Source organism: Anguilla anguilla, chromosome 12 (genome assembly GCF_013347855.1).
Source record: "Anguilla anguilla isolate fAngAng1 chromosome 12, fAngAng1.pri, whole genome shotgun sequence".
Lineage (NCBI taxonomy): Eukaryota > Metazoa > Chordata > Actinopteri > Anguilliformes > Anguillidae > Anguilla > Anguilla anguilla.
In genome coordinates this window covers 15,108,295-15,134,195 of record NC_049212.1, presented here as the reverse complement: position 1 = coordinate 15,134,195, position 25,901 = coordinate 15,108,295, and the positions used below count along the sequence as shown (strand labels likewise).

The window sequence follows — 25,901 nt, the reverse complement described above, 5'->3', positions numbered from 1 at the left end:
ATGTGTACACTATGCGTATGTGTTCTTGAGGGCTTGTGTAACTGTTTACTCGGAGAACAAAGTTCACAGTCTGCACTTGTGTGGAGAGAGTTAAGTGAGGACCAGCTGTGAAACCATCTGGCACTGTCATGGTTGCCTGGTTACAGACAGGCCAGAGGCCAGGGTACCTAACTGCATAATAATCTCACATCCCGCTTCTCAAGGTGGAGGTGATGATTGCAAAGATACACAAGTCCAAACCATCCATTAATGTATGCTACAGTAGTGGTTTACTGTTCACAAACATCATAGATAATTACACCACTCTAAAGAGCATTAATACTGCAAACAATAGCAACAATAGCTGTTTTTCCATCACAGTGTGCTAACCAATATTATGCGTAAAACAAAAGCTTATATAAAACAACTTCTATAAATATTCACATAAAACTCATTTTTTTCCCATTCTCGCTTGGGTTTTTCACATCATGTAAGTCTTTTCATTTAAACCCAAGTTGTCTGATGTGCTTGGAGCACTTGCACAATCACCCTTCTTCATTAAACACAGCCTTACAAATGGTTTGCTTAAGGAAATATGAGATTCCAAGCAGATGCTCTGGTTGGTCGCCATGTTCCTCACCGGCAGACAGAAGGCCTCTCTGCAGGCCTAGATAACCCCCTCATCAGACTTATAGACACACCGCATGGCCCCCCCCGGCCAGCTCCTCGGTCTTACTGGGGCAGATCTGACTGTGGAAGCAGGTCCACGGCCACATGGCCCAGTCCTCAGCACCGCACCCTGCCAGCATCGCTCCAGAGCAGCTGTTTATTCAGCCGCCTCCATTAGCCTGCCAGCAGTATGTCTGCAGCGACGCCCTTTATCACACAGGCTTTTAAAACAGGGTTTTATTCCTTTATTTCTCTCCTCAATTGGAATCACCGAGTATGCCTCTGGAGACACATTCATACCCTCCACAAGGACAGACCAGGGCAACTGTCGTGTGAGCCAAGGGCTATTTTGCACACAGGCCCACACTGTGTTACAGGAGAGAGCTCCTGCTGACTGGAGGAGAAGCTTTTCTCTCACTGGTGAGAAAAGGTTACCTGAGGTCATCCGGGGTGCCCTTGGAGGGAGCGACTGCAGTGGTTACCCAGGAACCGTGATCAACTAGGAAAACCTGCCCAACAACCTTTCATCTGTCAACAGCCTCCACATCAGGCAAACCAGGCACCTGTGTCAGCCTTTATGGAGCTTTTCTGCAGCTTGAATTACATTGAATTGTAGATTTGGGCTTTAAAACAGCAAACATAATTGAAAGCATTCAATAACCCATTTAAGTGCATCAAATAAACAAAACAAAAAAAACTAACAACAGTGAGAATCTGACAAAATGCACAAGTAGCAATCAGGTGGCAATGTTTTTGTTCTCATTCGCTTTTTCCAATGCACATTCATCTTCATGTAATAATACTAATAAAGCATAAAATATGTGATCGAAAAATAGGACCAAAGGCCGCGGTTAGTCACTGCATTATTCGGTTAGTTAGTTAGGGTTAAAAGCCAAAACCAAACCAAGACAAAGAAGAAAAGAAGGCCTGCAGAACAAATTCACCTTAAAAACAATGCACCTGTAAGCAACACATCTGTACCATATGTGACATGTGTACACAGCTCACTTGCAAAGCTCTCCAAAGCCCTTGCACAGTTACCGTGAGTTTCCCCCGAAACGCACCACCTTACCCCATATTCATAACAATGACCCTTCACTGCAAGGTGAGAGGGTGCGGTAGGAAGGAGAACAGTAGAGAGGAAGGGGCTGGGAACTTGGAAAATTCCAGAAGTCTGTGAGATGGCCAGCTAAGAGAGTTTGCAGTGGTTCAAAACTCCCCAAATTTATGCAGTGCTTTGGTGATAACAGGCTAGTCACATAAAGGCATGCTCACCTCTGACACATTCTGTAAATGCATTATCTTAATGCCATTTAGGGCAGTTTTTGGTCAAACTGGCAAATATTTACAAAATTATCAGTCTGTATCCAACTACATGTTTAAAGGAATTTCAAGTAGTTGAAATTGAACCTGAGGACAGAGTGAAGTTGGATGTACCAAGAACACAGTCCTTCATTTATAAATGTACGAATATGTCCATCCAAGCACTTTCACTGGGTCTTTACATACATTTTTACCAAACAATTCCTAACATTCCTTCTTAAAAAAATCCAGATGTTTAAACTGTATGTAAATAGCACCAGTGTGACTAGCTGAGTGCTTTTCCGTGTTCAGATTCTGGGGTATCTCAGGTATTTTAGACATGTAGTGAAAGCCAAATATGTTATTATGATTTAGTGCTCCTGGAATTTCCGCCCAGACAGATGGCCATAGACACCCCTGTGTGGGAGAGGAGTGAGGAGAGGACAGCGTGTGATGCCCTGGGGCAGGTGGTGGGCATGGTGCTTCTGGGGGAATGGGGGTGGGGGGGTAAGACTGACCCTCTTCAGCTGCTCTTGTAAGTGCTCGCGCAGAGATTCGGGGCAGTTGTGAAGCTGGCTCTTCAGCTCACTGTACCCCTCCTGGAGCCGGGCCAGGACCTCCCGTTCCACATCAACATTTGCCCTCTCCTAAAAAAAAACAACAGACCGTCCAGGGGAGGAAGAAGAGAGAGAGAGAGAGAGAAAAACACACTGCTCAAATCCATGCCATGCATAAGCTGGAGGTTAGAGACCACAACAGGGTATGAGCCAGAGAGAGGAGGGACATGGAGAGGCCTTCACCGGATTGGGGCACGTTTAGCCTCTTTTGCCTCTTTTGTTTACCTCACATGATGACACTCCACGTTGACTAGCTCCAGTGCGTTTTCCGGCTTTTTTTTGTTGATACATGCTTTTGTCCTGTTTGCATGCCTTTCTTGTGTGTTTAACACGGTTTGTGTGTTTACCTGCTTTTAAACTCTGTATAGAGTCTCCGCTCTACAGCCTGAACCAAATCATACACAGAGCAGAACATGCTGCTTGCTCCAGGCATCAGTTTGCAGCAACGTTTAGTGCCTCTCTGCGTGATCAGAGAGGCTGCAACCTTATAAAACCATCAGCTTTCATTAAATAATACACTCAGTTTATACAACTGAATTAGTTTTTTTTCTTTCTTTTGAAGAGTAAAGAAAGAAGTACAGTTGCATTTGGTTTTAATACAATTCTTCTTAGAGAACGGTTAGTTTTACATGTTTTGATGTAGCTGTGTGAAAGCATGCCTGATTGGAGATCCCTATAATAACGTCAACATTCAAGACCAACTTTAGCTTGAATGACATGCATGATTTCAAACGTCCAGAAAATCACACCCATCAGATTTCCTGTGGGTTTATGCAGGAAATGTTTACTGATGCAGATTTTCTTTATTTTAAATGCAACCCATATTAATACAATAAATAGGCTTTAAATTAATAGTCAAATGAGAAAAATTGATACAAACAAGCCAGATTAAAAGCACCTATGTGCTTTTAATTTTTCCTTCTTTTATCAATATAGATATAGAAATCAATATTTACTCTGATTACATTTCAGGTGCAGTAATGTGTGTTTAGCATGAAACACAAAACTCTGCATTATTGCCAGTGGTAAGAGATAAGGAGATATGTGCACCTAAGCACACGATCAGCTAGTTTGAACAGCCAGGCTGTTACATGTGTAGAATTGGCAGGAAATTAGAAATTCCTCCGGTTCCAAAATATGCAAACAGCCGTGAGTGTGAAAGTGGTGCTGGGTGGTGCGTCTGGATTTGGAAAGGGTGAAAAAGTGAACATTTTTATGAGTCATGCACTGGACACTGGACACCTCACACGGACTCCCGGGGTTTATGGGAGACTGAGTTTTAACATGTCTGTCAGCACACTCTGGCTCCACCTCTGTTTGTGACTTATAGAATAGTGGAATATTCAAAATAAATAACTGTTACAGTACCTGTAGTTATTATTCAGCCTGGTAGGTAGTATTATTATTATCGGGCATCAGTGCTGCAGTGCAGTTTTAGCCGAGGCAAACGCCACTGACTCACTCTCACACACAGACACCCTCGGGTCTCACCCCAGATACATCTCATTTAAGGGAGCAGTCAACTGAATCTAACTGCCAAATTATATCTGTACGTTTTCTGACTTCAATAACACTGCAGAAATACAACGAAATGTACAAAACGGCTGGCTCAAGAAAATTTCTGAGGAAAAACAAATCTAAATCTAAAGCGAAACTAGTGTGTCAGAACTGATTGTTTGATGTAATACATAAATTATCTCAACTGAAATAAAACTATAACAATCTCAAGCCTACTGTGTTTTCACTGTATTTACGTGAGGACAATAACCTTTACAATACCTGTACTAAGTTCCCTGTCATAGTGAATGTGGAGTGACTAAATCCTAAATACAGAAGCCCTGGGCGTGGCAGCTGAACCCTGAACCCTGAAGAATGACCAAAGGCTCTGAGGATGGACCCTTGAGACCAGTGCTGGAGTGCAGTGGCGTGAGGATTAGAGGTTAATAAACAGCGGGTTAGTGGAGTAAAACACAGCGAAGCGGCCCTTATAAGAAGCGCTGAAAAGATGTTAAACAGGACAGGAAGAAAACAGACTCCCCGATTCGGTCCCGACCGCCACCGGAAACGCGCGACTCACCGTAAAGCGTGCGGTCACCTGTCACCCCCCACATGCGCCCACCTCCCTGCCACTCACCTGGGTCAGGAGCTCAAACCAATGGGGGCGTGGGGCGGGGGGGGGGGGGGGGGGGGAGACACCACCCTAACACCGTTACCGCTAACGCACAGCTATGCGCATGGGAATGCTCTACACGGGAAATGCAGCTACTGTATCTAGGGAAGAACGCGACTGCGCATTTTTACCTTGGGGCGGCAAAACCGACTAGACTGGGTACGGGGAGGACACCCTTGGTAAAGCCATGCCTTGGAGGAATGTCAGACACCAGAAAAGTTCAGTCCATTACAGCTCATCAGCATCAAGGCAAATAAAGACAATCCCACCTTCACCTCCCCAACGCCGGCTCCATCAAACCAGAAGGACTAGAGACAGCTCTCAGAATCAAGGGACAGCGTCTAACGAGTGCACTGCCCGTTAACCGAACAGACTATGCTGAAACATGCATACTTAACGGTGCCTATTCAAGTGTAAAACAGCCTTTTTAACAATGATGTGAGACTGAGGCTTTGTGAGCCCTATTGTATGTCAATCTGCAGTGTGCTGATTTCAGCCAATCTGGGGACTGGTGACCGGTTCATATCAGTGAAAGCTCCACCCATTTAGGGGTTTTTAAGCGTCATCACTGCTTAAAATATTGTGTGCTGACATGGTTTCTGTGTAACCAATAAGCAGGTGCTGTGATAGATCTAGTTCCACAGAAATTATTTTCAGAAAATGAAACTCCCAGTTTCTTGTGTGTGTGCATGTGTGTGTGTGTACATATACGTGTGTGTGTGTGTGTGTGTGTACATATACGTGTGCGTGTGTGTGTACATGTGTGTGTGTACGTGAGTGCACAGGTATATACCTTGTCCTTCTCTCTCTGAATGCTGCTCTCCAGCTCGCTGAGTTTGCGCTGCAGCTGTGAGATGATCTCGGTCTCCGCCTCCACCTGCTCCAGCTCCGCCCGCCTCTCGCCCTGCAGCAGCGCCCGCTCCATCTCTGCCTGCGGGGCGGCACGCAAGGCACGCGTCACACAACACACACACCACGCCGCGCAACACACACACCACGCCGCGCAACACACACACCACGCAACACACACACCACGCCACGCAACACACACACCACACAACACACACACCACGCCACGCAACACACACACCACGCAACGCACACACCACGCCACGCAACACACCACGCCACGCAACGCACACACACACCACGCCACTCAACGCACACACCACGCCGCGCAACGCACACACCACGCCACGCAACGCACACACCACGCCACGCAACGCACACACCACGCCACGCACACACCACACCTCACACACGCACACAGAACGCCTCACACACGCACACAGCACGCCTCACGCGCACACAGAACGCCTCACACGCGCACACAGCACGCCTCACACGCGCACACAGCACGCCTCACACGCGCACACAGCACGCCTCACACGCGCACACAGAACGCCTCACACACGCACACAGCACGCCTCACACGCGCACACAGAACGCCTCACACGCGCCACGCCTCACACACGCACACAGCACGCCTCACACACGCCACGCCTCACACACAGCATGCCTCACACACACACACAGAACGCCTCACACGCGCACACAGAACGCCTCACACACACACACAGCACGCCTCACACGCGCACACAGAACGCCTCACACGCGCCACGCCTCACACACGCACACAGCACGCCTCACACACGCCACGCCTCACACACAGCATGCCTCACACACAGCACGCCTCACACACGCACACAGCATGCCTCACACACGCATTACACGAGTCACACACTTCATCCTTAAGCCCGCCGTACGCGAGAGACACACATGTGAAGGAGACACGGGGTACATGTGACCTCCCCCGTCTCTGTGCGCGGCTGCCTGTTCCTCTGTAATTGGGATAACTGGACAGGGAATTCCTCGTTATCTCTCCACTGGCTCAGTAAAATGCAGACTGGATCAGTGTCAGGTGCGTGGGTTGTGGCAGAGATCCCTCTTGCATTATGTTCTTACTCGAGGCAGTTCCTGCTCGTTAGAGGAGATTCTGGTGCTATTTTTACACTTATGAATACGGATAAAAAGGAATATGGATAAAAAAGGACAAAATATCGATTGCCATGGCATCGTCTTGTTATTCTCCTCTATGAATATTATTCAGATGCATCAAATTGAAATGTTATGACATCAGCGGTAGGAGTAGAACCTTTAATGTCAATAATACACACAGCTGATTGACTGGTCTGGTTGACCTACACTATCTGCGGTTGTGGTTAGGATAGTGGCAGGGCATGGACTGAGCATTCTGAATGCAGACACGCTGTTCTAGTGGTGTCACCTCCTGCTTGGACTCCTGCAGCTGCTGCTCCAGCTCAGTGATGCGAGACTTCAGCTCGTCCACGCGAGTCAGAACTCGGACCCGCTCCTCCTCCAGGTAGGCCAGCTCCTGCCTCCCGCCCCTGCCAGAGTCTTCATCCTGTGGGTGGAGACCAGAGGCGGCAGGTGAGACAGGGGAAACTGCGGATGTTACAGGCGAGCACGCAGATGTGACCCTGGGTGTTTTGGGGAGAGCGTAGGCGAAGGCCACTGCGACCGACGATGTTCGATGGACGTCACTGAAGTGCTTTCACACATTTTTTTTGCTTTGTTGAACGATGATAGAACGTTCAGGAATGTTCTGCGATTTGAGCCGAGCTGCACTCCGCTTGAATAGAGACTGGCGTAGAGACAGATAAGTGTGCAGGTAAGAAAGTGGGCAAGAAAGGCGACAAATGAGACCCCAGGTGGAACAGGTGGGAATTCAGGTGCGCAAGTCTATCTGTCAGTTAGTCAATCATCATTCATTGAGCAGCAATCATCCCAAAGCAGTGGCAGTACCTTCATTTTACCACTAGATGGTGAAAAGGCACCAACAAAGGTTTGCACAAAAGGCCAAATATTCATTGCCCCTGGGCAGCCAGTGTCTGTTCTTGAACTTGTTAGCGAGAGTCTAAAAGGGTAGCTCCCCCATGCAGGCCTATAGCTCACTGCCATCAGCCTGCCAGGGAAATAATTAGCAAATCAATATCTGACAGTTTGATTTACAAATCACAGCGTTGTTCTTAAGCGTGTATCATGAAGCAAAGGACGCGTTTCAAATCAAAAAGTAAAACTCAGTTACTCATTCCTCAAAACAGAGACCGCTGCCAAACTTTTTCCGAAGCTATTTTCCACGTTGACAGACAAGCACGCTTCAGCTTGAAATAACAAAATGTATATGGAATAGAACAAACTGCATACCTCCAACAGTAAATACAAATATTCTACCAGCTCATCCCATTCCTTTATTACACCAGCAGTTCCTTTATTGTTGTACCTATCAGCTAGCACGCTAGCCTGGTCAATGTGGCCCAGTCAGTGTGGCTCGGTCAGTGTGGCTCGGTCAGTGCAGCTCGTTCACAGACCAGCACAGCCTCACCTCCTGCTGCGTGCTCTCGGTGCTGCTGCACTCCTCCTTCAGGTTTTCCTCGTCGCTCTCCCTCTGTTTCTGCGGCGCACGCAGGGCCGCGCCCCCCGCCGCGTCCGCCAACGCCCTCCTGGCGCTCTCTTCGCCCGTGGGGCTCGCTCCGGGGAACAAATACCTCCCGGGGTCCAGGCCCGGGGTGTCGCCCTTGTTGTACTCCGCACACAGGTTCAGGATGGTCTCCAGCCTCTGCCGCTCCTGAGAACGCAATGGAACAAAACAGGACCGTGTGAGACCACTGCATGACCGCACAGGACCACGTACTCTACTGAACCCTCACTCAGCCTACAGCCAAATCAGGGTCTACAAATGTGTCACAGACAGTTCACACAGACACACACACACACACACACACCTTAAACAGACACACTGTCTACTGAATCTGCTCTGAATCAACACAGCAGAAATGCCTGGATTCAGGGCTCTCTAAATTCAGGGAAAAACAGCTGCTATCTCCAGTTAACCAGGATAGCAGTCAGCCCTCTGACCCCCAGGTGAACTCTGACCCTTGCAGGCCAGCTGCTTGCTGTCGGGCTGGTACCTGCAGACAGGGTGGTTCTAACAGCAGCCCCTGTAAAGGACCTCCCACTAAGCAAGTGCTGTTGACCGGAGCACAGTGGCACCGTCAGCCGAATGCCTGTCATTTTAAACATGAAATGCACACTCAGCGAGTGCTTTCACTAGATATTTGTGCTGGTGTGGTCCTCTAGCTTTGTGTGTCTTCAAGACTGCAATAACCCTGGAAAAGTTGTGGTACAGACTGAAAAAAAAAACAATCAGGCAACAAATCAATGAGGACACAGTCAGCAAAATGCTTAAGACTGGAATTAAGACACATCTGCAAGGTGATTGATACCTTCGATGGTGAAATTACTTACCGCTATTTGTTAAATGCCCTGCGTGTGTGCACATGTATCAGTGCATCTTCACAATAATTCAGAATAATTCACCTGAAGGCAGCAGAGTAGAGCTATGCAGATGGCACGTGAGAGACTGTGTAATACTGTAATATGACAGGCACAGGCTGCAGTAATACAGTAATACTCATACAGTCTGCTGGAGCCTGAGTGATGGACAGTCTCATTTCCGCTCTCTTATTGTGCACATTCCAACGAGGGCGGGGCCAATCACAGATCAAAGGGCTATGAGACATGCCCCTCCCCCACCCCAGGCTCCACATTCCTCAATAAGGAATGCTCGGAATGTCTCTCTCTTTCTCCCCCCCCCAGGGAGCTCATCTCATGTCTGTCTCAATCACACGCCACCTGTCCTCTGTGCTTCTCCGACTCCTCTCTGTCTAAAGCTGTATAACGCCGGACCTTACAGAATAAGAGGAGTCTTTTGAGATGCTCTCGTGAGTTTGAGGCGATTTCATGAAAAATACTGAGATGAAATGGAAGCAGTAGGCACTGATCTTTATGCAGCACATATTGTAGCTCCAACAATGGAATTCCTTAATATGGAGTCAAAGGAAAAGTAGTGCCTGGCTCAAGTGACGTGTATTACAAAGAGTGAGCATTCGGTCCCCTATTCATATTTTATTTCTCCCTCTCCTTCCCATGCGCTCTCTCACTCTCCTGCATCATCTATCGGCATGTCCCTCTACCCCCCACCTCAGATCCAGTCACGCAAAGCGCGGTTGGGTCCGTTCTCGCCCCTCTGCGTCCCCCGATCTCGGGACGCGGCGAGAGTTGAGTGACGAGGTTATTTGTGACCCAGAAAAGCAGCTGAGCGCCTGCATCACGTTCCTGTCCCGGCTTCATCCTGAAAGCCACACTGTGTTCTGTCACCGCTCGGCGTCGGACCAGGGGAAGAGCTGCTCTGACTAAACATCTGTCACCACCTGCACACGCAGCATCGCACACCACATACTGTACGCACACCGCGCTGACGTCAGACGCCAACATAATGCCAGCTTTACACGTGTCCTGCAAACGCTTATATGCTAAATCATAAGGTTAAAGGTACAAATGGTTTCCTCTAAGGTCAGCTTAATTATTCATGAATATTGTTGTAATAAAATGTTAAAGTTCTGTTGCCTCTCCCCCCATCTTTCTTCTTTCTATAGAAAAAAAACAGCCAGAGGTGTGTTTTTACCAGCATGACACTGGAAAAACACTGCAGGGTTTCTGGGAAGCTGACACCAGTTTTGACTGGACTTTCAGCCAAACAGAACTGTGGGTAAGGGAACCCCCCTCCAGCATAGTGTTTCAGAAGAACCCAAACAGTTTTCTCCCACGTGCCGGTGCATTACTGCAACAGTGAAAATAGTTCCCTGCCAGTCGAGCTCTGTTACATTAGAACAGAGGAAAGCACAGTTTCGTTGGACATGCTCTGGGTAGCTCCTGGTGTCTACAGAGGCATGAGAAGAGAAAGAATGCAAACAGAGAATCTTTCACATCACTGTGAAGACACTGAGGTAATTAACAGAACAGGGCACTGTAGAGTATAAGGCTGTAAGTTCCACTGAGAATCACCTGGATCCACATGTGGCTTTACAACTGCTGGACCATGCACATACGGGCTGGGTCAGAACATGCAGCAATGTTGTACTGTATGACTGAAGGGTGTATATTTACACAAATATAAATATATTTAGCACAATGTTTTATTATTATTTTCTGGTTTCTTCCCTTCAGGCATTGTGGGGACAACCTTGTGGGAGGAGTCTTGTAAAAAGCCACAACTATAGCTTCTTCAGAGGAGTTTTGCATATGAGAAACTTGCAATAACGATTACACCTCCTATATAAGTATATGTACTGTATTTCCCAAAGGTTTATACCTTTATATACCCTCCTTTCCAATTGTAGTAAGAGTAATCAAACATAGCATACAGCAACTGAGAGGGACTTCATAACATAACGACAAGTGTTGCTTTCAAGTAAATGGTAAATGGTAAATGGACTGCATTTATATAGCGCTTTTATCCAAAGCGCTTTACAATTGATGCCTCTCATTCAAGTAAAATCGAAATGGAGATGTAGGCAGCCTTGCAAAAAGGCAAAAAGGTGTAAACCCTTGTGTTGTCATAAAACCAGTGATACACACCATATTCTATATAAAGATCCGTATTCTACCTGGGTCATATTCCGATTATACCGGTTACATGAGTCATGAATGGAATAACCGTCTTATTCCTGTATACATCACTGGCTGAATATAGTTCACATCCTTTGGTCAGTGCTAAAGGACGGTGTTCCTTAGCATCATTTTCTATCCAAGTGCAAGTGTTAAAAATTTGCTGGGTGTGAATCACAGGTATTGTTTTGTTTGTTTACCTTAAAATGAGGGCTGTCAATATGTTAACTTATTAATTAACTTTCAATGATCAGTGGGTTAAACTTTTTAACACAATCACATTTTTGTCAAGGCGTAAACATCGAAGGTTTTAGAAATATCATTCAAATCAGCCGGTAAAGAGTTTATGAGCGCTCATAACCCTCTAATGCTGCCCTTATGAACACATCATCGGCAAAGCGCTCTTCCCTGCTTGGCCTGACACCAGGGGGTCCGACCAGACAGCCCAGCAAGCTGGCACACAGACTCTATGACAAAGACACATACCAGCGGGCAGAGCAGGATATAAATAAGGGCTGAACAGCAGCCGGTCTGCTCCGTTAATATCGCGGCTGTGGGCGGTTACCTTCCTCATCGCCGCCACATTGCTCAAGAAGGCTGGATCCTTAATCAGCGTCATAAAGTAAGTCAAGGCCCGGTCCTGGGGCTGCTCCGGTCTGCGCGCCACTGAACCGGACCCGCTCGACCGCCTGCGGTCCATCTCTGCTCCAGCACAGCGTAGCTTCCACTGCGACTCCCTTATGTCTTCTCCTCTGCACAGCTTTCTGTCACTCTGTCTGGCTCTGTCTGTCGTTCTCTCTCTCTCTCTCTCTCTCTCTCTCAGCCTCTGTCTCTCTCTCTCTCTCTCTCGCTCTCTCACCTACTACTCATACCCAGGAAAGGCCTGTTACTGGGGAGGGTAGGAGGGTCTTTTCACAGAGAGGGTGGGGCCACAACAGCCAAGGAGAGGAAGCTTTATTTGTTCTTCAAACAAATGTTTCTCACACACACAAATAAATAAACACACACACACACAAACTCTCTACTCACACTGCTACTACTACTACTATAACAGATATCATACAATGAATCCTGGATTTCAATGCGAGAAATGCACTAATGAAACTAAAACAGATTCATCCACTAAATCCTGATTTATAGGTAGACTGCATCGAGAATACAATAGTATGTAGGTATACAGCAGCACATCAGACCAAATTATTCCATGTTTCAAATACTCAGAACTGATGTAATTCATAGTTAGTTTCTAATATTTATTGGGATGGTTGAATTAAAGTAACTTTGAAATGTTATGTCCAAATATGTCCCCCAAAAACACCTCACAGAAAAAAGAACATACTGATTACAATAATTAACTAACTAAATAAATAAATAAATAAATAAATAAATAAAAGATTCAATGGACATTGCCTCAAAACCAAGCAAATTATGCTGTACTTCACAGACAGGTGCTAAGAGCACCCTCTAGTGGAAAACCGCTTTTAAAAAGCAGGTACAGACAGAAGTGGTCCAATCGATAAAGAATAGCAGCAGTTATGTAACTTAAGAACAAAATTATCCACCTCTACCCAGATCAACCAGTCATTTTTAAAACAGTTAACAAGCATAATTTCAGTTAGTGCTTCAGGTTCAACATTTGGTGTGAGATAATGAGAACATCCCCCAAAGTCCTCAAAAAAGTTCTGTAAAGATCACAAAAAAACATTCCAGAAATGTTACATATACTGCCTGTAACATTTACTGGTAACTACTGTGCAGATGTATCGATATTGAAAAACTGAGGAATGGGACAGTGGTGTGGCTCTCATTCCTCTCCCTCTCTCTCTCTCCCTCTCCCTCCTTTCTCCATCTCCCTCTTGCTCTCTCGTCTCAGAACAGCTCACTCATACACAAACGCACAGCGTGTGCCTTGCAAAAGCAAATACAAATTACATTTCCATCTGATAGTGAAGGGTGGGGACAAAGCCAAAATGGTCAGCAAAATACAGAAGGAGCAGAAAAGAACGGATGAAAAAGTTTTCAATATTCTGTCTGAACCACTGCAGTCTTATTTGCAAGTTAATACTATTGGTACGTAGATTATATTTTTGGCCAAATTGTCCAAAATAAAATTATCTGGGACAATACTGGGTACTACCAGTTATGCCAAATATTCTAAACCGCACTGTAGCACTGCTGGGTCAGAAAATGTAATCAAAAATGCTTGATGACAGTAAACCTCTCCTGCAGATTTTCAGGGAAACATGTTATTAACTGACATATAGAACCATACAAAAGTCAAATTTTCTTTTGAACATTATGTATATTGTCTGTAATCTCCAATTAAGCTGGAATCTAACTGGTGTCTTAGGAGTCGCTGTGTTTATTATTTGACCAAGATCTGTATCCTAATGGCTTTAAAGTAGGTATAGGACTGGTTTTACAATAAAGTCTGCGTAGAATTGGATCAGAGTAGCGATTTGGTTGAGTGACAGAATGTTTGTTGATTTTTTTTGCCATTACTAACCTTAAAAGTAGAGATGTTTGTTCATACTGAGGTGTATCAGAGTATATCTACTGTGTTAATTCATCTCAACACATATCTCATATGTCAGATATGCAGAACGGTGTCCTAAGTCTCTAAACTACAACTTACTACATACTAAGATACACACAAACAGCATTGCTCATGCACTAGGCCGACATGTACACACACACACACAACCACCCCCTCAACATAAAAATGCACACAAACAATATTAATCCTCTGTAAGCATATGTACACACATATGCTCAAACAAAATCGACACACATCCACACAGTGCAAAGTACACCGCGAGAAATCTTGCTTACCCACATACAAACTTGCTCCCTCAATCAGAATAGAATAAGCCAGCGTGTAATTATGTGGGCCTGGAAGGTCTGAACAGAGCGAACCACTGTAATTACGTAGCCCTGCTCCTAAACGCAGAACGGAGGCCGCGCTCCTGAAATGCGACTAGACGTGGAAGAGGAGAAGCTCCCGCTGCTCGAATATCAGACCGCGCCGTGCTCTTCAAATGTCTGCGCTTCGAGCCAATTAACGCTGATGTCATTATGAGAACTCCCGTCCAGCCGTGAGGTCATCTCTGTCTGCGGGGAGAGCCGAGCGCTGTCTCGAGACAGACTCCACGTGCCAAGCGTGTCCGCCAAGACCCCGTGCCCGCGGCCTTGTGCCCCCCGCCGCAGGAGAGATGGCATATTAAAGAACCTGCCACAAAGTACAAGAGTTAACTGGCAAACAGTTGCCGTTGCCTAGCAACCACAATCTGAAATGATATGAAAAGACTTCAGAGAGGATGGAGTAAAAGCAGTTAAAGCGCAGAGCTGGCAGAAAGGGGCTTGGCTCTGAGAGGGACGGAGCTGTGCTCTAAGGTTGTTGCAGCTCTTCAGCTCAGTGGCACGCGTGCAGCTGGCCCCTAGGGGCCCTAGGTCCCGAAATAGAACTGACACAATACACCCTCCCCCCCCAAAAACCCTGGGGTGATGGTGCTCCGTGCTTCAGAGACATTCACTAGCCTGTCAGTCACAACACACATTTCAAAACAAACTGCAGCGCTACAGTTAAACCCATCAAAACAAACTCCATCCTTACAGGTAAAACATTCAACACACACTACTGGCCTACAGATAAAACCGACACACACTACTACTCTACAGGTAGGCTAGAAACTTGAGCTCCCTTGAAAGGTTAGCATGAAATGTACCACAATATGCCAAACCAGGAGTCTACAACAGATCTGTGAAGCCTCCACATCCATTAATCCTCCATTATGCTGTAAACTGACCCTCACATCCTCTAATCCTCCATTATAAACACACTCACATTCTCTAATCCTCCATTATGAACATATCCTAATCTAGCTAACTTGACTAATTCTAGCTAGTTAATGTTATCCAGCTAGCATGCAGTATCATTACTGTTAGCTAGCTAGCTAAGCTATTGAATATTAACATTCAAGCAATGACTGACAGTAAAAAAAGAATGCTATCACAACTACACAACTTTGCATTGTTTCTCCCTCAATTTTCTCAATCAAGGGTTTTGGGGAATTTAGAAAAAATGACAACTTTCCTTGCTGCGGGGGGAACTATGTGCCAGTGTTGTGAAGCAAATCACCATTTTGTTTCTGTGTGTGTCTCCAGCAATGACACGATGACAACAGTGACAAATGCACTATCCTAAATTATTCAATCGTTGGTGTTCCTTACTTCTACCAATGCAACCAAGTAAAAGAGTTCATTTGGAGCCCTAACTGCACATACCCCATAATCAGACAGCCAGGAGGGCTGCCAAAACTGATATGTTCCCCTGTTTTTGTGTTTCTGCTTCAGTGACTTCTCTCCACTGAACCCCTCCGTCCTTTTTAAAGTAATTGGAAACCATATGACTAACAACATAAATCTGCTCCCTAAACTCTAATGATTCAAAAAAGAGCAAAGCTAAAGGCCACTGCAGGCCAACGAATGTTTCAGTGTTGCCAGACCACACTGGGGAGCGGCCAAACATAAAGCACAGCGCACACGGGCCTAAATAAACCCACATCCTAATACCTGCAGCAGAATCTGCATCATTTTAAATGCTAAAAGTTACATCCGTTTAAATCAATGAATCAGAGAGGCTAGATAAGCGTCCCGTTGTGACAAACGCACGTGTCGGATTGCAGACGCGGCCTCGGTATTAAACCGTGAGACAGACAGCCGATAAGTGTCCGTGTAAACAGCGCTGCCGCTGGGAGTATCAGACTGCCTCCGCGGCACAGAGACTGCACCCCCTCCTCCCCGTCCCCCTGGCCAGAGACATTACAAGGAAATGAAAAGAGATCGCAAGGAAATGAAAAGAGATGTGAAATCTGTGTTCAGGCCGTGGTTTGGAACACAGGGCGTGACTGCTGAAGTCTCCCACACCCTGCCAGGTTACAGGGGCAGCAGAGTGGGTTGTCATGGGAACCGAGTGCCTTCCCAACACATTAAAAACCCATCCCTGCCTTGTGTCTTTACCCCACATGCACAGGCACACAAGCGTACACACACCAGAACCATCATAGCACAAGCTGTGTGTAAAAGTTTTCTTTCAAAAAAATATTTCTTAGGAAAACTACTGTCACCCCAACTTGGTTAATTACCATTTCATTTGCCATTGTATGGAGTCAGTGCATCTATGCCAGTTCATTCTTTCTTAACCCTTTATTCTGAATCATAATACCTCACAAACCCATCGGGTATTTTACTGAAGGCTAAGAAATTCTTACTGTGAAGGAGCGATGATCTGTGGTGATGGTCTTTGTGGTATGGAGCTTTGTGTTGCTCTGTGCTACAGGACTGTGGAGCTCTGTGTTTCTCTGTGCTACAGGTGTGTGGACCCCTGTGTTTCCCAGTACCACAGGTGTGTGGATCTCTGTGGTTCTCTGTGCAACAGGTCTGTGGATCCCTGTGTTTCTCTGTGCTACAGGGCTGTGGATCCCTCTGTTGTATTTCACTCACCAGTCTCTCCATCTCCTGCTCTCTGAGCCTCTCCTCCCGTTGCCGCCGGTGATACTCCAGCAGCTCGTCCTCGTTGTCGCTGATCTCTGTGATGCTGTTCTTGCGCTCCCGCATTCCGGGGTGCGGGGCCCTCAGCTCCCTGACCCCCCCGGACATTTTGCGCTGCGTCCGGGGGCTGGACAGAGGGGAGGAGCCAGGCAGGGAGCCCAGGCTGTAAGCCGGGGAGAGGGCGTTCCCAAAGCTGGCCTTCCGCCCAGACCCCGCCTCCATCAGCAGGCCGGTGGGGGAGGGGCTACGGGCCCGCACCGCCCTCGGCCCCAGAGGCTCCTCCGGGGGGGAGGCCGTCCTGCGCCTCAGCCTGGGGCTGTCCGGGACCAGCCGTCCTGTGGGGCTCTCCGGGGTGCGCAGCACGGGTGAGACCCCCGGCAACGCCCCGGGCAACACAGGCACCCCACGGCGGGTCAGGGAGGGGCTCGGGGGGGGCAGCAAGCTGCCGGTCTCCAGGGCCCTGCGGGCAGGGCGGGGGCTCGCCGGGGGCTGCAGGCCGGGCGGGAGGGGCTGGGGCGTGGCCCCGCTCTGGACGACGTGGACCACAGGGTCCAGCGGGGGCTGGAGGGTGCGGGGGGACGGGCTGGAGGTAAGCGAGCGGTCCACGGGCTCACGGAACGGGCTCGGGGGGCGCTCCTGGAGGACGGCCACGCTCACTTTGGTCCTGGGACCGGCCTGGGTGGGGGAGGGAGACGCGGGGGGGAACTTGCGTGCCGCGCGGGGACTCCCAGGGACCGCGGCCCTCCCGAAGGAGCCGCCGTCTCCTGCGGCCGGCGACAGCGAGAGCGAGGGCAGCCCGTGCGCCTGTCTGGGGCCGTCTCCGCCCCTCGCCCCCACGCCGTCCTGCCCCGGGCCCCGGCGGCCCAGCGTGGGGCTCCTAGGGGCCTCCAGCAGGGCCTTCCTCTGGAGCCTGGGGCTCTCTGGCACCTTGAGGGCCCCTCCTCCGGCCGAGCTGCTGGGCAGGAGGGTGCGGGGCTGGGGCACGGGGGGCTGGGTGGTGTAGTGGTAGCTGGAGGACCTGGCGGGCACCGGGGGGAGGGCGGGGGCCGCGTCCTGGCCGCCTCCGGGGGAGGGGCTGGTGTAGCTGCCGCTGCTGGTCGCCGAGGGCGATGAGAGCGGGGAGAAGGGCGGGGAGGCGTTCTCGTAGCTGGAGCCCACTGACATGGCGCCCGGGCTGGTGGGCGGGGACAGCTGGTAGCGCCCGCCCCCGTTCATCATGGGGGACAGCGTCGACAGAGGGGCAGGCTGGCCAGCGGCCACCTTGGGCTGGGAGGTGGAGGCCTGGGGCTCATCCATGACTAAAGAGTCCATGATGTCCTGCAGGTCCTTCTCGATGGAGCTGACCAGGGAGCTGTGCTGGGGGCGGGGTCTCTCACAGTGTATCGGTGCTGATTGATGGTTCCCATTGACAAAGCTGCGTGAGTCTGCAAAGAGGGAAAGCATATGCTCAAATGATGCTCCTGGACATGTGGTTCACCAAAAGACAACAGATTTTGCACCAACAGAAAAAGCCAGCAAAGAGGTACAGTGGCACTAGAGCATGCATATTCCGCCTTGGGAAATTGCACCATTCAGCTACATACATTGTAAAAGTGTTGTTGTTCTTATGGTAACTCCCATAAGAGTAATAAACTGTTGCCTATCTGGGCACTTTAATCCTCCAGTGATATGAAGCTGTGGCTAAACTTAAAATCACTGCCCAAAATTCAGTCGCTTAAGATGCTATTTTCCCTTCTGTAAACATATGAAAGCACAGCGAGAGGAACCAGTGAGACACCAGCCAGGCTAGACGGAAGGGCTGTTTGCGGGTAAAGGTCAGTGAAAATTGTGCCATTCAAATCCAATTATGGCATGACTCACAGGAGAGCAAACCCGAGAATAGTGGCAATTCAGACCTAATCTTCAAGCACCTAGCACACCGGTTTGCGGGATTCAGTGAGTGAGAGCAAGAAAATCGGCAGTATCATGACGGTTCTGCGACAAAAAGGACAGGCTACACGCGCTCTCGCCGTTTAAAGCAATAGTATTGCTGGTCCTGAATAATTACAGATATGCAGTGTATCGCGTGTTTTCAACACACGAAGAGTAAAATGAATCATTTCTCAATGCCTAGGATTTGTAGAGTCACAAGAGGGGTAGTGCTGTCACTGTCTTCACCGGCAACGAAACAGGACGCAGTGACATTTAAACCGATCTGAGTCACATAGGTAAATAACTGTATTCTAAAACAACAACGGACAAATTCCCAATAAGGCGGAAAATGCAAATGCCTTCCATATTCTACTATGACAACAGCAACAGACTGTAGCGTTTTAATGATGGAATCACCTCGTCTACAAATAAAAAAGTAAACATTTAAAAATTAATCTGAATGTGATGTGATTCTCGCAAATTTAACAGTGTCCGGATAACAATATATGGCCCGGCAGGACTCCTCACAAATAATGAATTAGGCTGCTCTTCGCGCATCTGGCGGAACCGAGGAAGACATGCAAACCTGGCCTTAAACCTTGCATCCGGAACAGACATTAAATTTAAATTCGTCAGTTGTTCTTTTTTAGCTGACCAAACTCATGCAAACGCCATGCTTATAATCATATAGGTCCTATATTACTAAATAATTCTGGTTTGGTTATTTATCATCCAGCTAATGTTTAGCTTTTTAAACCGAAGATATAATAAATAGCCGCTGGGTTTGTTTTTCGTTTTAGATAGATAGCCCAGTAGTATCTGTATCCCTAATGAATAACTCCGTTTACGTAATGTTTATAAAATGCTGTAGGCTACGCGTCATCAAATTATAATAGGCTACATCAGTTGTAGCCTGTTACTGCCCGTGATGATCACAGCCTTGACATACTCCTCAAAGCATCGGTAATAATCAGTACTTACAGACGCGGATAAGCTTGCAACTAAGCCGTTTTGAACAGCTTATGTGAAGCTCAAAAAGAAACGCCTGAGCTCCGCATTCCGACCTGAATACGCGGAGTGTAATGCAGCCTGCCGTGCCCGGCACTCGGCACCTCCAGGTACGTCTAAGCGCCGCTGCCGACGTGATATCCAAGCCCCTTTTTGAGTGCCAGGGGCGGCAGCCAGTTCGCTCATCTCCTCCCCTCCCCTGTCCGCGGTGCTGATGTGACGAACCGCCAGCTTTAGGGGCGGGAACTATTCCAGTATTCCGAGTTTTTTTCTTAAAGAGACACTGTAAATTTTCCTCTGGTAAAACAGGATTAATCCACAGACAACAACCCACCCCACCAATATCTCGATGCCAGCCATTGTAAAATCGGTAGGTTCCTCAAAAAATTCGTAAATATATAAAATATCATTCATCGCACGCAAAAAACTGTGTTGGTCAATAGAACACAAACACAAAAACTTTTTTTTTTTTTAAACTCCACAAGAATTCAAATAACATACTTTAAAAATAGTGACTGAAGAGTTTAAACATCGAGCCTGAATCTGGCTAACCTTGACACACACTGTACAAAACGTGTCATTCTTCAGTTCTACACTGATATAAGAAACCACTCAGACACTGTACATGTTCATACACGGACCAATGCCTGCAAGCACATAAAGGCAATTACCATGTAAAACAGGAAATGCTGGAAAACTAAAAAAATATGCACAGACAAGTGATTCCTGAATCAGAACCCAAAAAAGTTCAGTTTAACCATTTACTGACAAAAAATAAAGTGTGTGTGTGTGTGTGTGTGCATGCGTGCGTGTGAGTGTAAAGTAGAGAGGGAAGAAGTCTGTGTAAATAAAGGACGGACAGTACGATGAATATGGACATCTAAAAGAGTGCAGGTCTATGTCAATGAAGGATGGAGGAAGAGTGCTGGTCTGTTTCCCCCGGGCCAATATGCTAGTTTTTGCTTTTCCAACCTTTGCAATGACACAGTATGGACAAGGGCTGTCACCAGTGTAAATGTTTCCATAGACTCTCTGGCAAATGAGACATTAACCCCAATGAGGCTTCCCAGTAGAATAAAATAACTGGAAGGCCTCATTGGGATTAATATCTCACACATAACAGCAGTATGTATAATTGTTTTGTACACATTGCTTTGCCTTTTTCTGTTCTGCTGCATTCCTCCAGCTCTGTTTTTCTAAGTGTTTTCTCCCAATCCTCCACAGTAAACTGTTTAATGTCAATCAAACTACCATGGGTAATCAGTGCTATTTCTGAAGATGTGTGTTAGAAGGCCAGTCTCAGGTTAGGATAAAGTGATCCTGGAGGGATGGAAGTAGTGTATCCCTCGTTTCCTTTATCTATCTGTCCACCTTATTCTCTTTCCTGTCTCAATCTCACTACTCTCTCTCTCTCTCTCTTTCTCTGTCTTTCTCTCATATAAATGTCAGGGATTTAAAAAAAACTGTAATAAGATCTACTGCCCTGTTCTGCATTTGTTACACTTAAAAAGCTGGGAGTAGAGAAGAATGGAGATGTTTTCACATGAGTCTTATCCTTTCTCTCTGTCTCTTTCACACCCTCCCAGTCTCCCCGTCCCCCACCCTTTGCAGCAAAACAGTAAAATGTTAAATGTCAATTTAATTTTATGTAGAAGTTCAAGAGGGATCAAATGAATTTACACTATCAGAATAAAATGTACTCTACTGTAACACACACACACACACACACACACACACTCCCTCCTTCCCTGCAAAGTGCCAGTGCTCTGTAATTAAAGATGACGCCATGTGAGTGCTCATGTTTCCCCTCGTGAATAACTGATAGTTGGGTAGACGTGTGAGCAGGAGGCAACCAGGTGACGTGCACAATTTAAATGAAAATTAAAAGGTCAGAGTGAGCCACTGTTTCAGGCTCCTGTGTTTGAACCTGAGCTTTTTAAAACTTACAGCACAACACAACATAAAATTGTTTAAAAATGAAAAAGACAGTTTAGATCATTTGATTGCAACACAGTTTGTGTACAGTACAAGGGCCCGGAAGGAGCACCGCCAGGACTGGACTCTGTGACAGAGGAATGTGTTTGGAGCATATTTGGGAAGAACGTGTTTTGATGAATATCTGTGGAAAACTGAGCCTATTTCAGGCGGAAGGAACTCGTAAACCCGAGCAGGAAAGGCAAAGGCCTCTTTGTGTGTGAGCGCTGGCTCTCCCACTGACAGCCAGCTAAGGGGGAACTGGCAGAAAATGCATTAAAGCTGCTGTGGTTCCCCCCGGCACGGGGACACTGACACCTCTGTGTACGGGAGCAGGCCCCCGCCGCTGGAACGGCACCCTCGTAAAATGTGAATGGAGGGAACGTGCCCCAGATGGGTCGTGTTGCAACATTCTCCGTTCGGGCCGGAAGTGGAAAGGCGAGACGGGGTGGCACTGTGACAGTCTGAGCCTCTGGACTGCTGCGGCTGCACTGAACTGGGACCTGTGCCCTCTGAATTCGTTGTTTATGTCACCATGTTGCCAATATGGACAAAAATACCATATCATCATATGTGTATGCAGTGGAGTTACCTGTGTTAGCATGGGGTTACCTGTGTTTGTAGTGGAGTTACCTGTTTTTAAAGTGGAGTTACCTGTGTGAGAAGTGGGGTTACCTGTGTTAGTAGTGGAGTTACCTGTGTTAGTAGTGGGGTTTCCTGTGTTTGCACAGGGGTTACTTGTGTTAGCAAGGGGGGTTAGCTGTTTTTAAAGTGGAGTTACCTGTGTGAGAAGTGGGGTTACCTGTGTTAGCAGTGGGGTTAGCTGAGCGTTTGACGCAGTTACCTGTGTGGTTTCTAAGGGTACCAGCCGAACCTGTGCTGGAACCGGGCATCATGCTCTTCATCCTGAAAGCCTCCTCGGGGTGGTTGAAGCGAAAGAAAGCAGACTGTCCGAAGCACAACATACAACCTGCAGCAAAGGGAGAAGGGAGGGTTACCTTTCGAACAAATGCCACTTTCCATTACAAATATAACATAAACATGCTGAGCCATGCTGCTGTGTCTCCTGCTAAGCCTTCATGAAACTAGAGTCTCAGGGACAGACCTATGACTAGGGATCTATTTTCTTTTCACATAAAGACAGAGAGACAGACCCACTGTTACACAGACTAGAGTAAGCCTTTTAAACTACAAAGAATAAAAAGCAGGCTCCTGGCAAATTCACAACTGCCTAATACATGAGCTTACATATAATAGCCTTTGACAAAGTGATTAATGTTATGTCTGTAAACTGCACAAAGACAGAGAAGAGAGCATTTAGTACAGCCTTTATCAGAGCAGCAGTCACTCTAAAAACAAGGCTCTAAGTGACATACTCTCCCTACACCTGAAGCCTTGTTTTCCTGCTTACTTCACAGGTCCTGACAGGTGTGCATGTCTATGGAAAACACAACGCCATGGAAACCACCACAAAAACGCAAGTCGGCAGCCCTTCCACCGAACCCTGATCCGGACAGATTAGAAAGAAGAGATTGCTTTCTAAAGACTGCATGGAGATGCTTGATTGATTGATGCTGTTCTCGCCACAAATGGCTCTCAATGCAGCCATAATACAGAATCTTGGAGTGGATGAATGTGGTCTCTGCTGACTGTGGGAACAATAAAATAAGACGCTTTTCTAAGTGCTCACAATGGATAAATCCATACATGTAGACCATTATTATACTTGTAAGACCATTATTATACTTGTTTTTCCAGCTATACTCTGCATTCAGAAACTACTGATATTTAATGATATACAAATGGTGCTTATAAATGGTGCTGAGAAGAGCTTTTATCTGTTGTGCACCTAGTTGTGATCCAGTCCCAAGCATATCAAAGGCACTATAAACTAAATCAGGTCTTCAGACTTGCCTGTTCTGTTTGTTTTCGCTTAAACCTTCAACCGATCCTGATTTAGTTTTTATATTGTGTTGAATTGCATTGGCCTATAGTGCATTCTGTTTCATTGAGCTTTCCTCCAAAGCATCCAAAGGATCCAGCCTAACCAAGTAAAACCAACATAATCTTTGTTTACCCCATACAATAATCGAGACCCAAAAACCAAGTGAAGTGAATTCAGTGTGCAGTAAACTACCTGGAACGACACAATCGGGATGATGTATAACTACATAAAAGTGGCTCCAGTATGTGTGTGACTGTTGTATTGCATGCTGGTACGTGGCACATTATGAAAAAGTGCCAGACTGCACAAGCTAAGCCGCAGGCTTTTAGCAGGAGTGTAATTTGGAAGCAGCAGGTGCTCGTCAGCACCAGGGGATAAATAAACACCTCCTGAGTTAAAGTTATAAATAAGCATTACGACCGCATCCAGGGACAAGCCCGCATTTCTCACATTGTCTAATGCAAGTGTGGAGCCAGAGGAGTGACGGCATGCCCTGCCCCTGACTCCTCCCACTTCCGGGAGATTCACTCAGGAGTGAGGAGCCAGAGGGTGACCAGAGGTAAGCCCCCAGCAGGGCAGGGACGGGAGCAGTGTGAGGGTATGAACTCAATCCTGTATGACAAGAGCCGCACCTTCAACCCCACACAGCCTCAGCCCATAGAACACCGGTTCCTGCCGTAATCCACAACATCTCAGCACACGCTTGCACATATCCACAGCAGAAACACCAGAGTGAAACCATACCGTATGCAAGGCCAAACCCTTCCAGAGAAATAATATGAGGCGATCTTTTGTATGAGTGTATGAATATAGTGTATGTCATCTCCCCTTTATATGTGTGTCAACAAAATGTCAGAGACAGCTACTGTATAAAAGCTTATGAAAGCTTTATCAGGATATAATGATCTCCTTGGGATAGTGAAAAAAAATCAAATTTTAGAGCAATATTAACCACAATCTTAAAGGATGGAAGAGATTTAGAGGCATGTTATTGTAGTTATTGTACATTTTTTTGAGATGATCATAATCGTGTTGCAGCAGAATACTGAATGTTCTATTGTGAAAATGTCATCATTTCCTGATGGTCTGAAAGCAGAAAAAGAGAAAGCAGAAGGAACCCTGAATGAGCTAAACAAAATGGCAGAAATTGCACAGGGTCTCAGCCAATGACGGCCCAGCCTCATTTACCGAATGTACCACCAGGCAAATCGGCTCACGAGTGAGGGGGAGGGGGGTTCACTTGTTTGTCTGACATTTATGAAAGTGGACTTTTCTATTTCTCAAGCATTTTTTTTTTGTTTTGTTAGCTAGACTAAGAATATAGCTAGAATCCTAATTAGAATCCTCAAATCCTTCCTGGGTATCACTATGTCCCATGGCTAACCCCAGGTCTCCATTCTAGCTATTTAACTTTGAATTTGGCTGAGTAGATTTGGGTAAACCATCCCCCTCTACACACAGAAGTAGTCACCAGCCCTCTCCCCATCACCTGCTCCAATCTCTGGCTCCATCTCTCTCCACCCAATCCTCAGGGATCCTCCACATAATTCTTTGAGGAAGTCTGACCCTTTCCTTTTTAGGTCTTGCAGAGAGACTAGCTGGGATGCACGTATTTGCAGAGCACTTTAAACAGGATGTCACAGAATGAGCTATCTCTTATCTATACCCCCTTCACAGGAAACCCCCAGAATCAGATTACTCCCTCATACCCTCCTCCCATGGAGCTCTTCTCCATGTAGAGACTCTAGCTAGTCATCCAGTATAAGGTAGACAGGGGCATGGAGTTTCCAAGCAGGGGTCTTGTCCCACCCCCAAATGGCTATGAGCCCCCCCCCCCCCCCTTCCCCTTGCCCCTTTCGTTTACATCAACTACTCTCTGCAGTTCTGTATGCAGATTTACGGGACATGATGCTGGAATGTGACGTGTTCATTCAACTCAAATCTCAGGGCCATGCCACAGAAAGGACCCCCCTCCCCCCCATTATGAAAGTGGTGCCCTTTACAGGGAGGGGCGACTCCTCCCTGAAATATGGCACCATGCCACTTCCTCATTAAAAGTAATGGGGCTATTTGTGGGAGGACGGGCTTAAACAGTCAAACGGCAGTTCATCTGAGGACATAAATCTGACTGTCAATGGAGAAAGTGGCTGGCTGGGAAACAGTCCAGCTCTCCGGAGTATACCTGACCTGGAATCAATATTCATCTCATCTGTTCCTCAGCTGACTTCTTATCTCCTATATAATG

The 25,901-nt window shown here is 47.0% G+C and overlaps 1 protein-coding gene across 9 annotated transcripts in view; it reads right to left on the bottom strand.

Annotated features, from left to right (window-relative positions):
* phldb1b (pleckstrin homology-like domain, family B, member 1b) overlaps positions 1–25,901 on the bottom strand; it is a 71,457-nt gene that overhangs the window by 20,809 nt on the left and 24,747 nt on the right. For all 9 annotated transcript variants that reach the window (XM_035384158.1, XM_035384159.1, XM_035384156.1 and 6 more), the window contains 6 exons: positions 22,556–22,681; positions 16,771–18,242; positions 8,144–8,386; positions 7,025–7,162; positions 5,531–5,668; positions 2,469–2,597 (listed from right to left, as the gene is read on the bottom strand). In XM_035384158.1, coding sequence (XP_035240049.1) covers positions 2,469–2,597; positions 5,531–5,668; positions 7,025–7,162; positions 8,144–8,386; positions 16,771–18,242; positions 22,556–22,681 — 2,246 coding nt within the window. The remainder of the gene's footprint in view (positions 1–2,468; positions 2,598–5,530; positions 5,669–7,024; positions 7,163–8,143; positions 8,387–16,770; positions 18,243–22,555; positions 22,682–25,901) is intronic.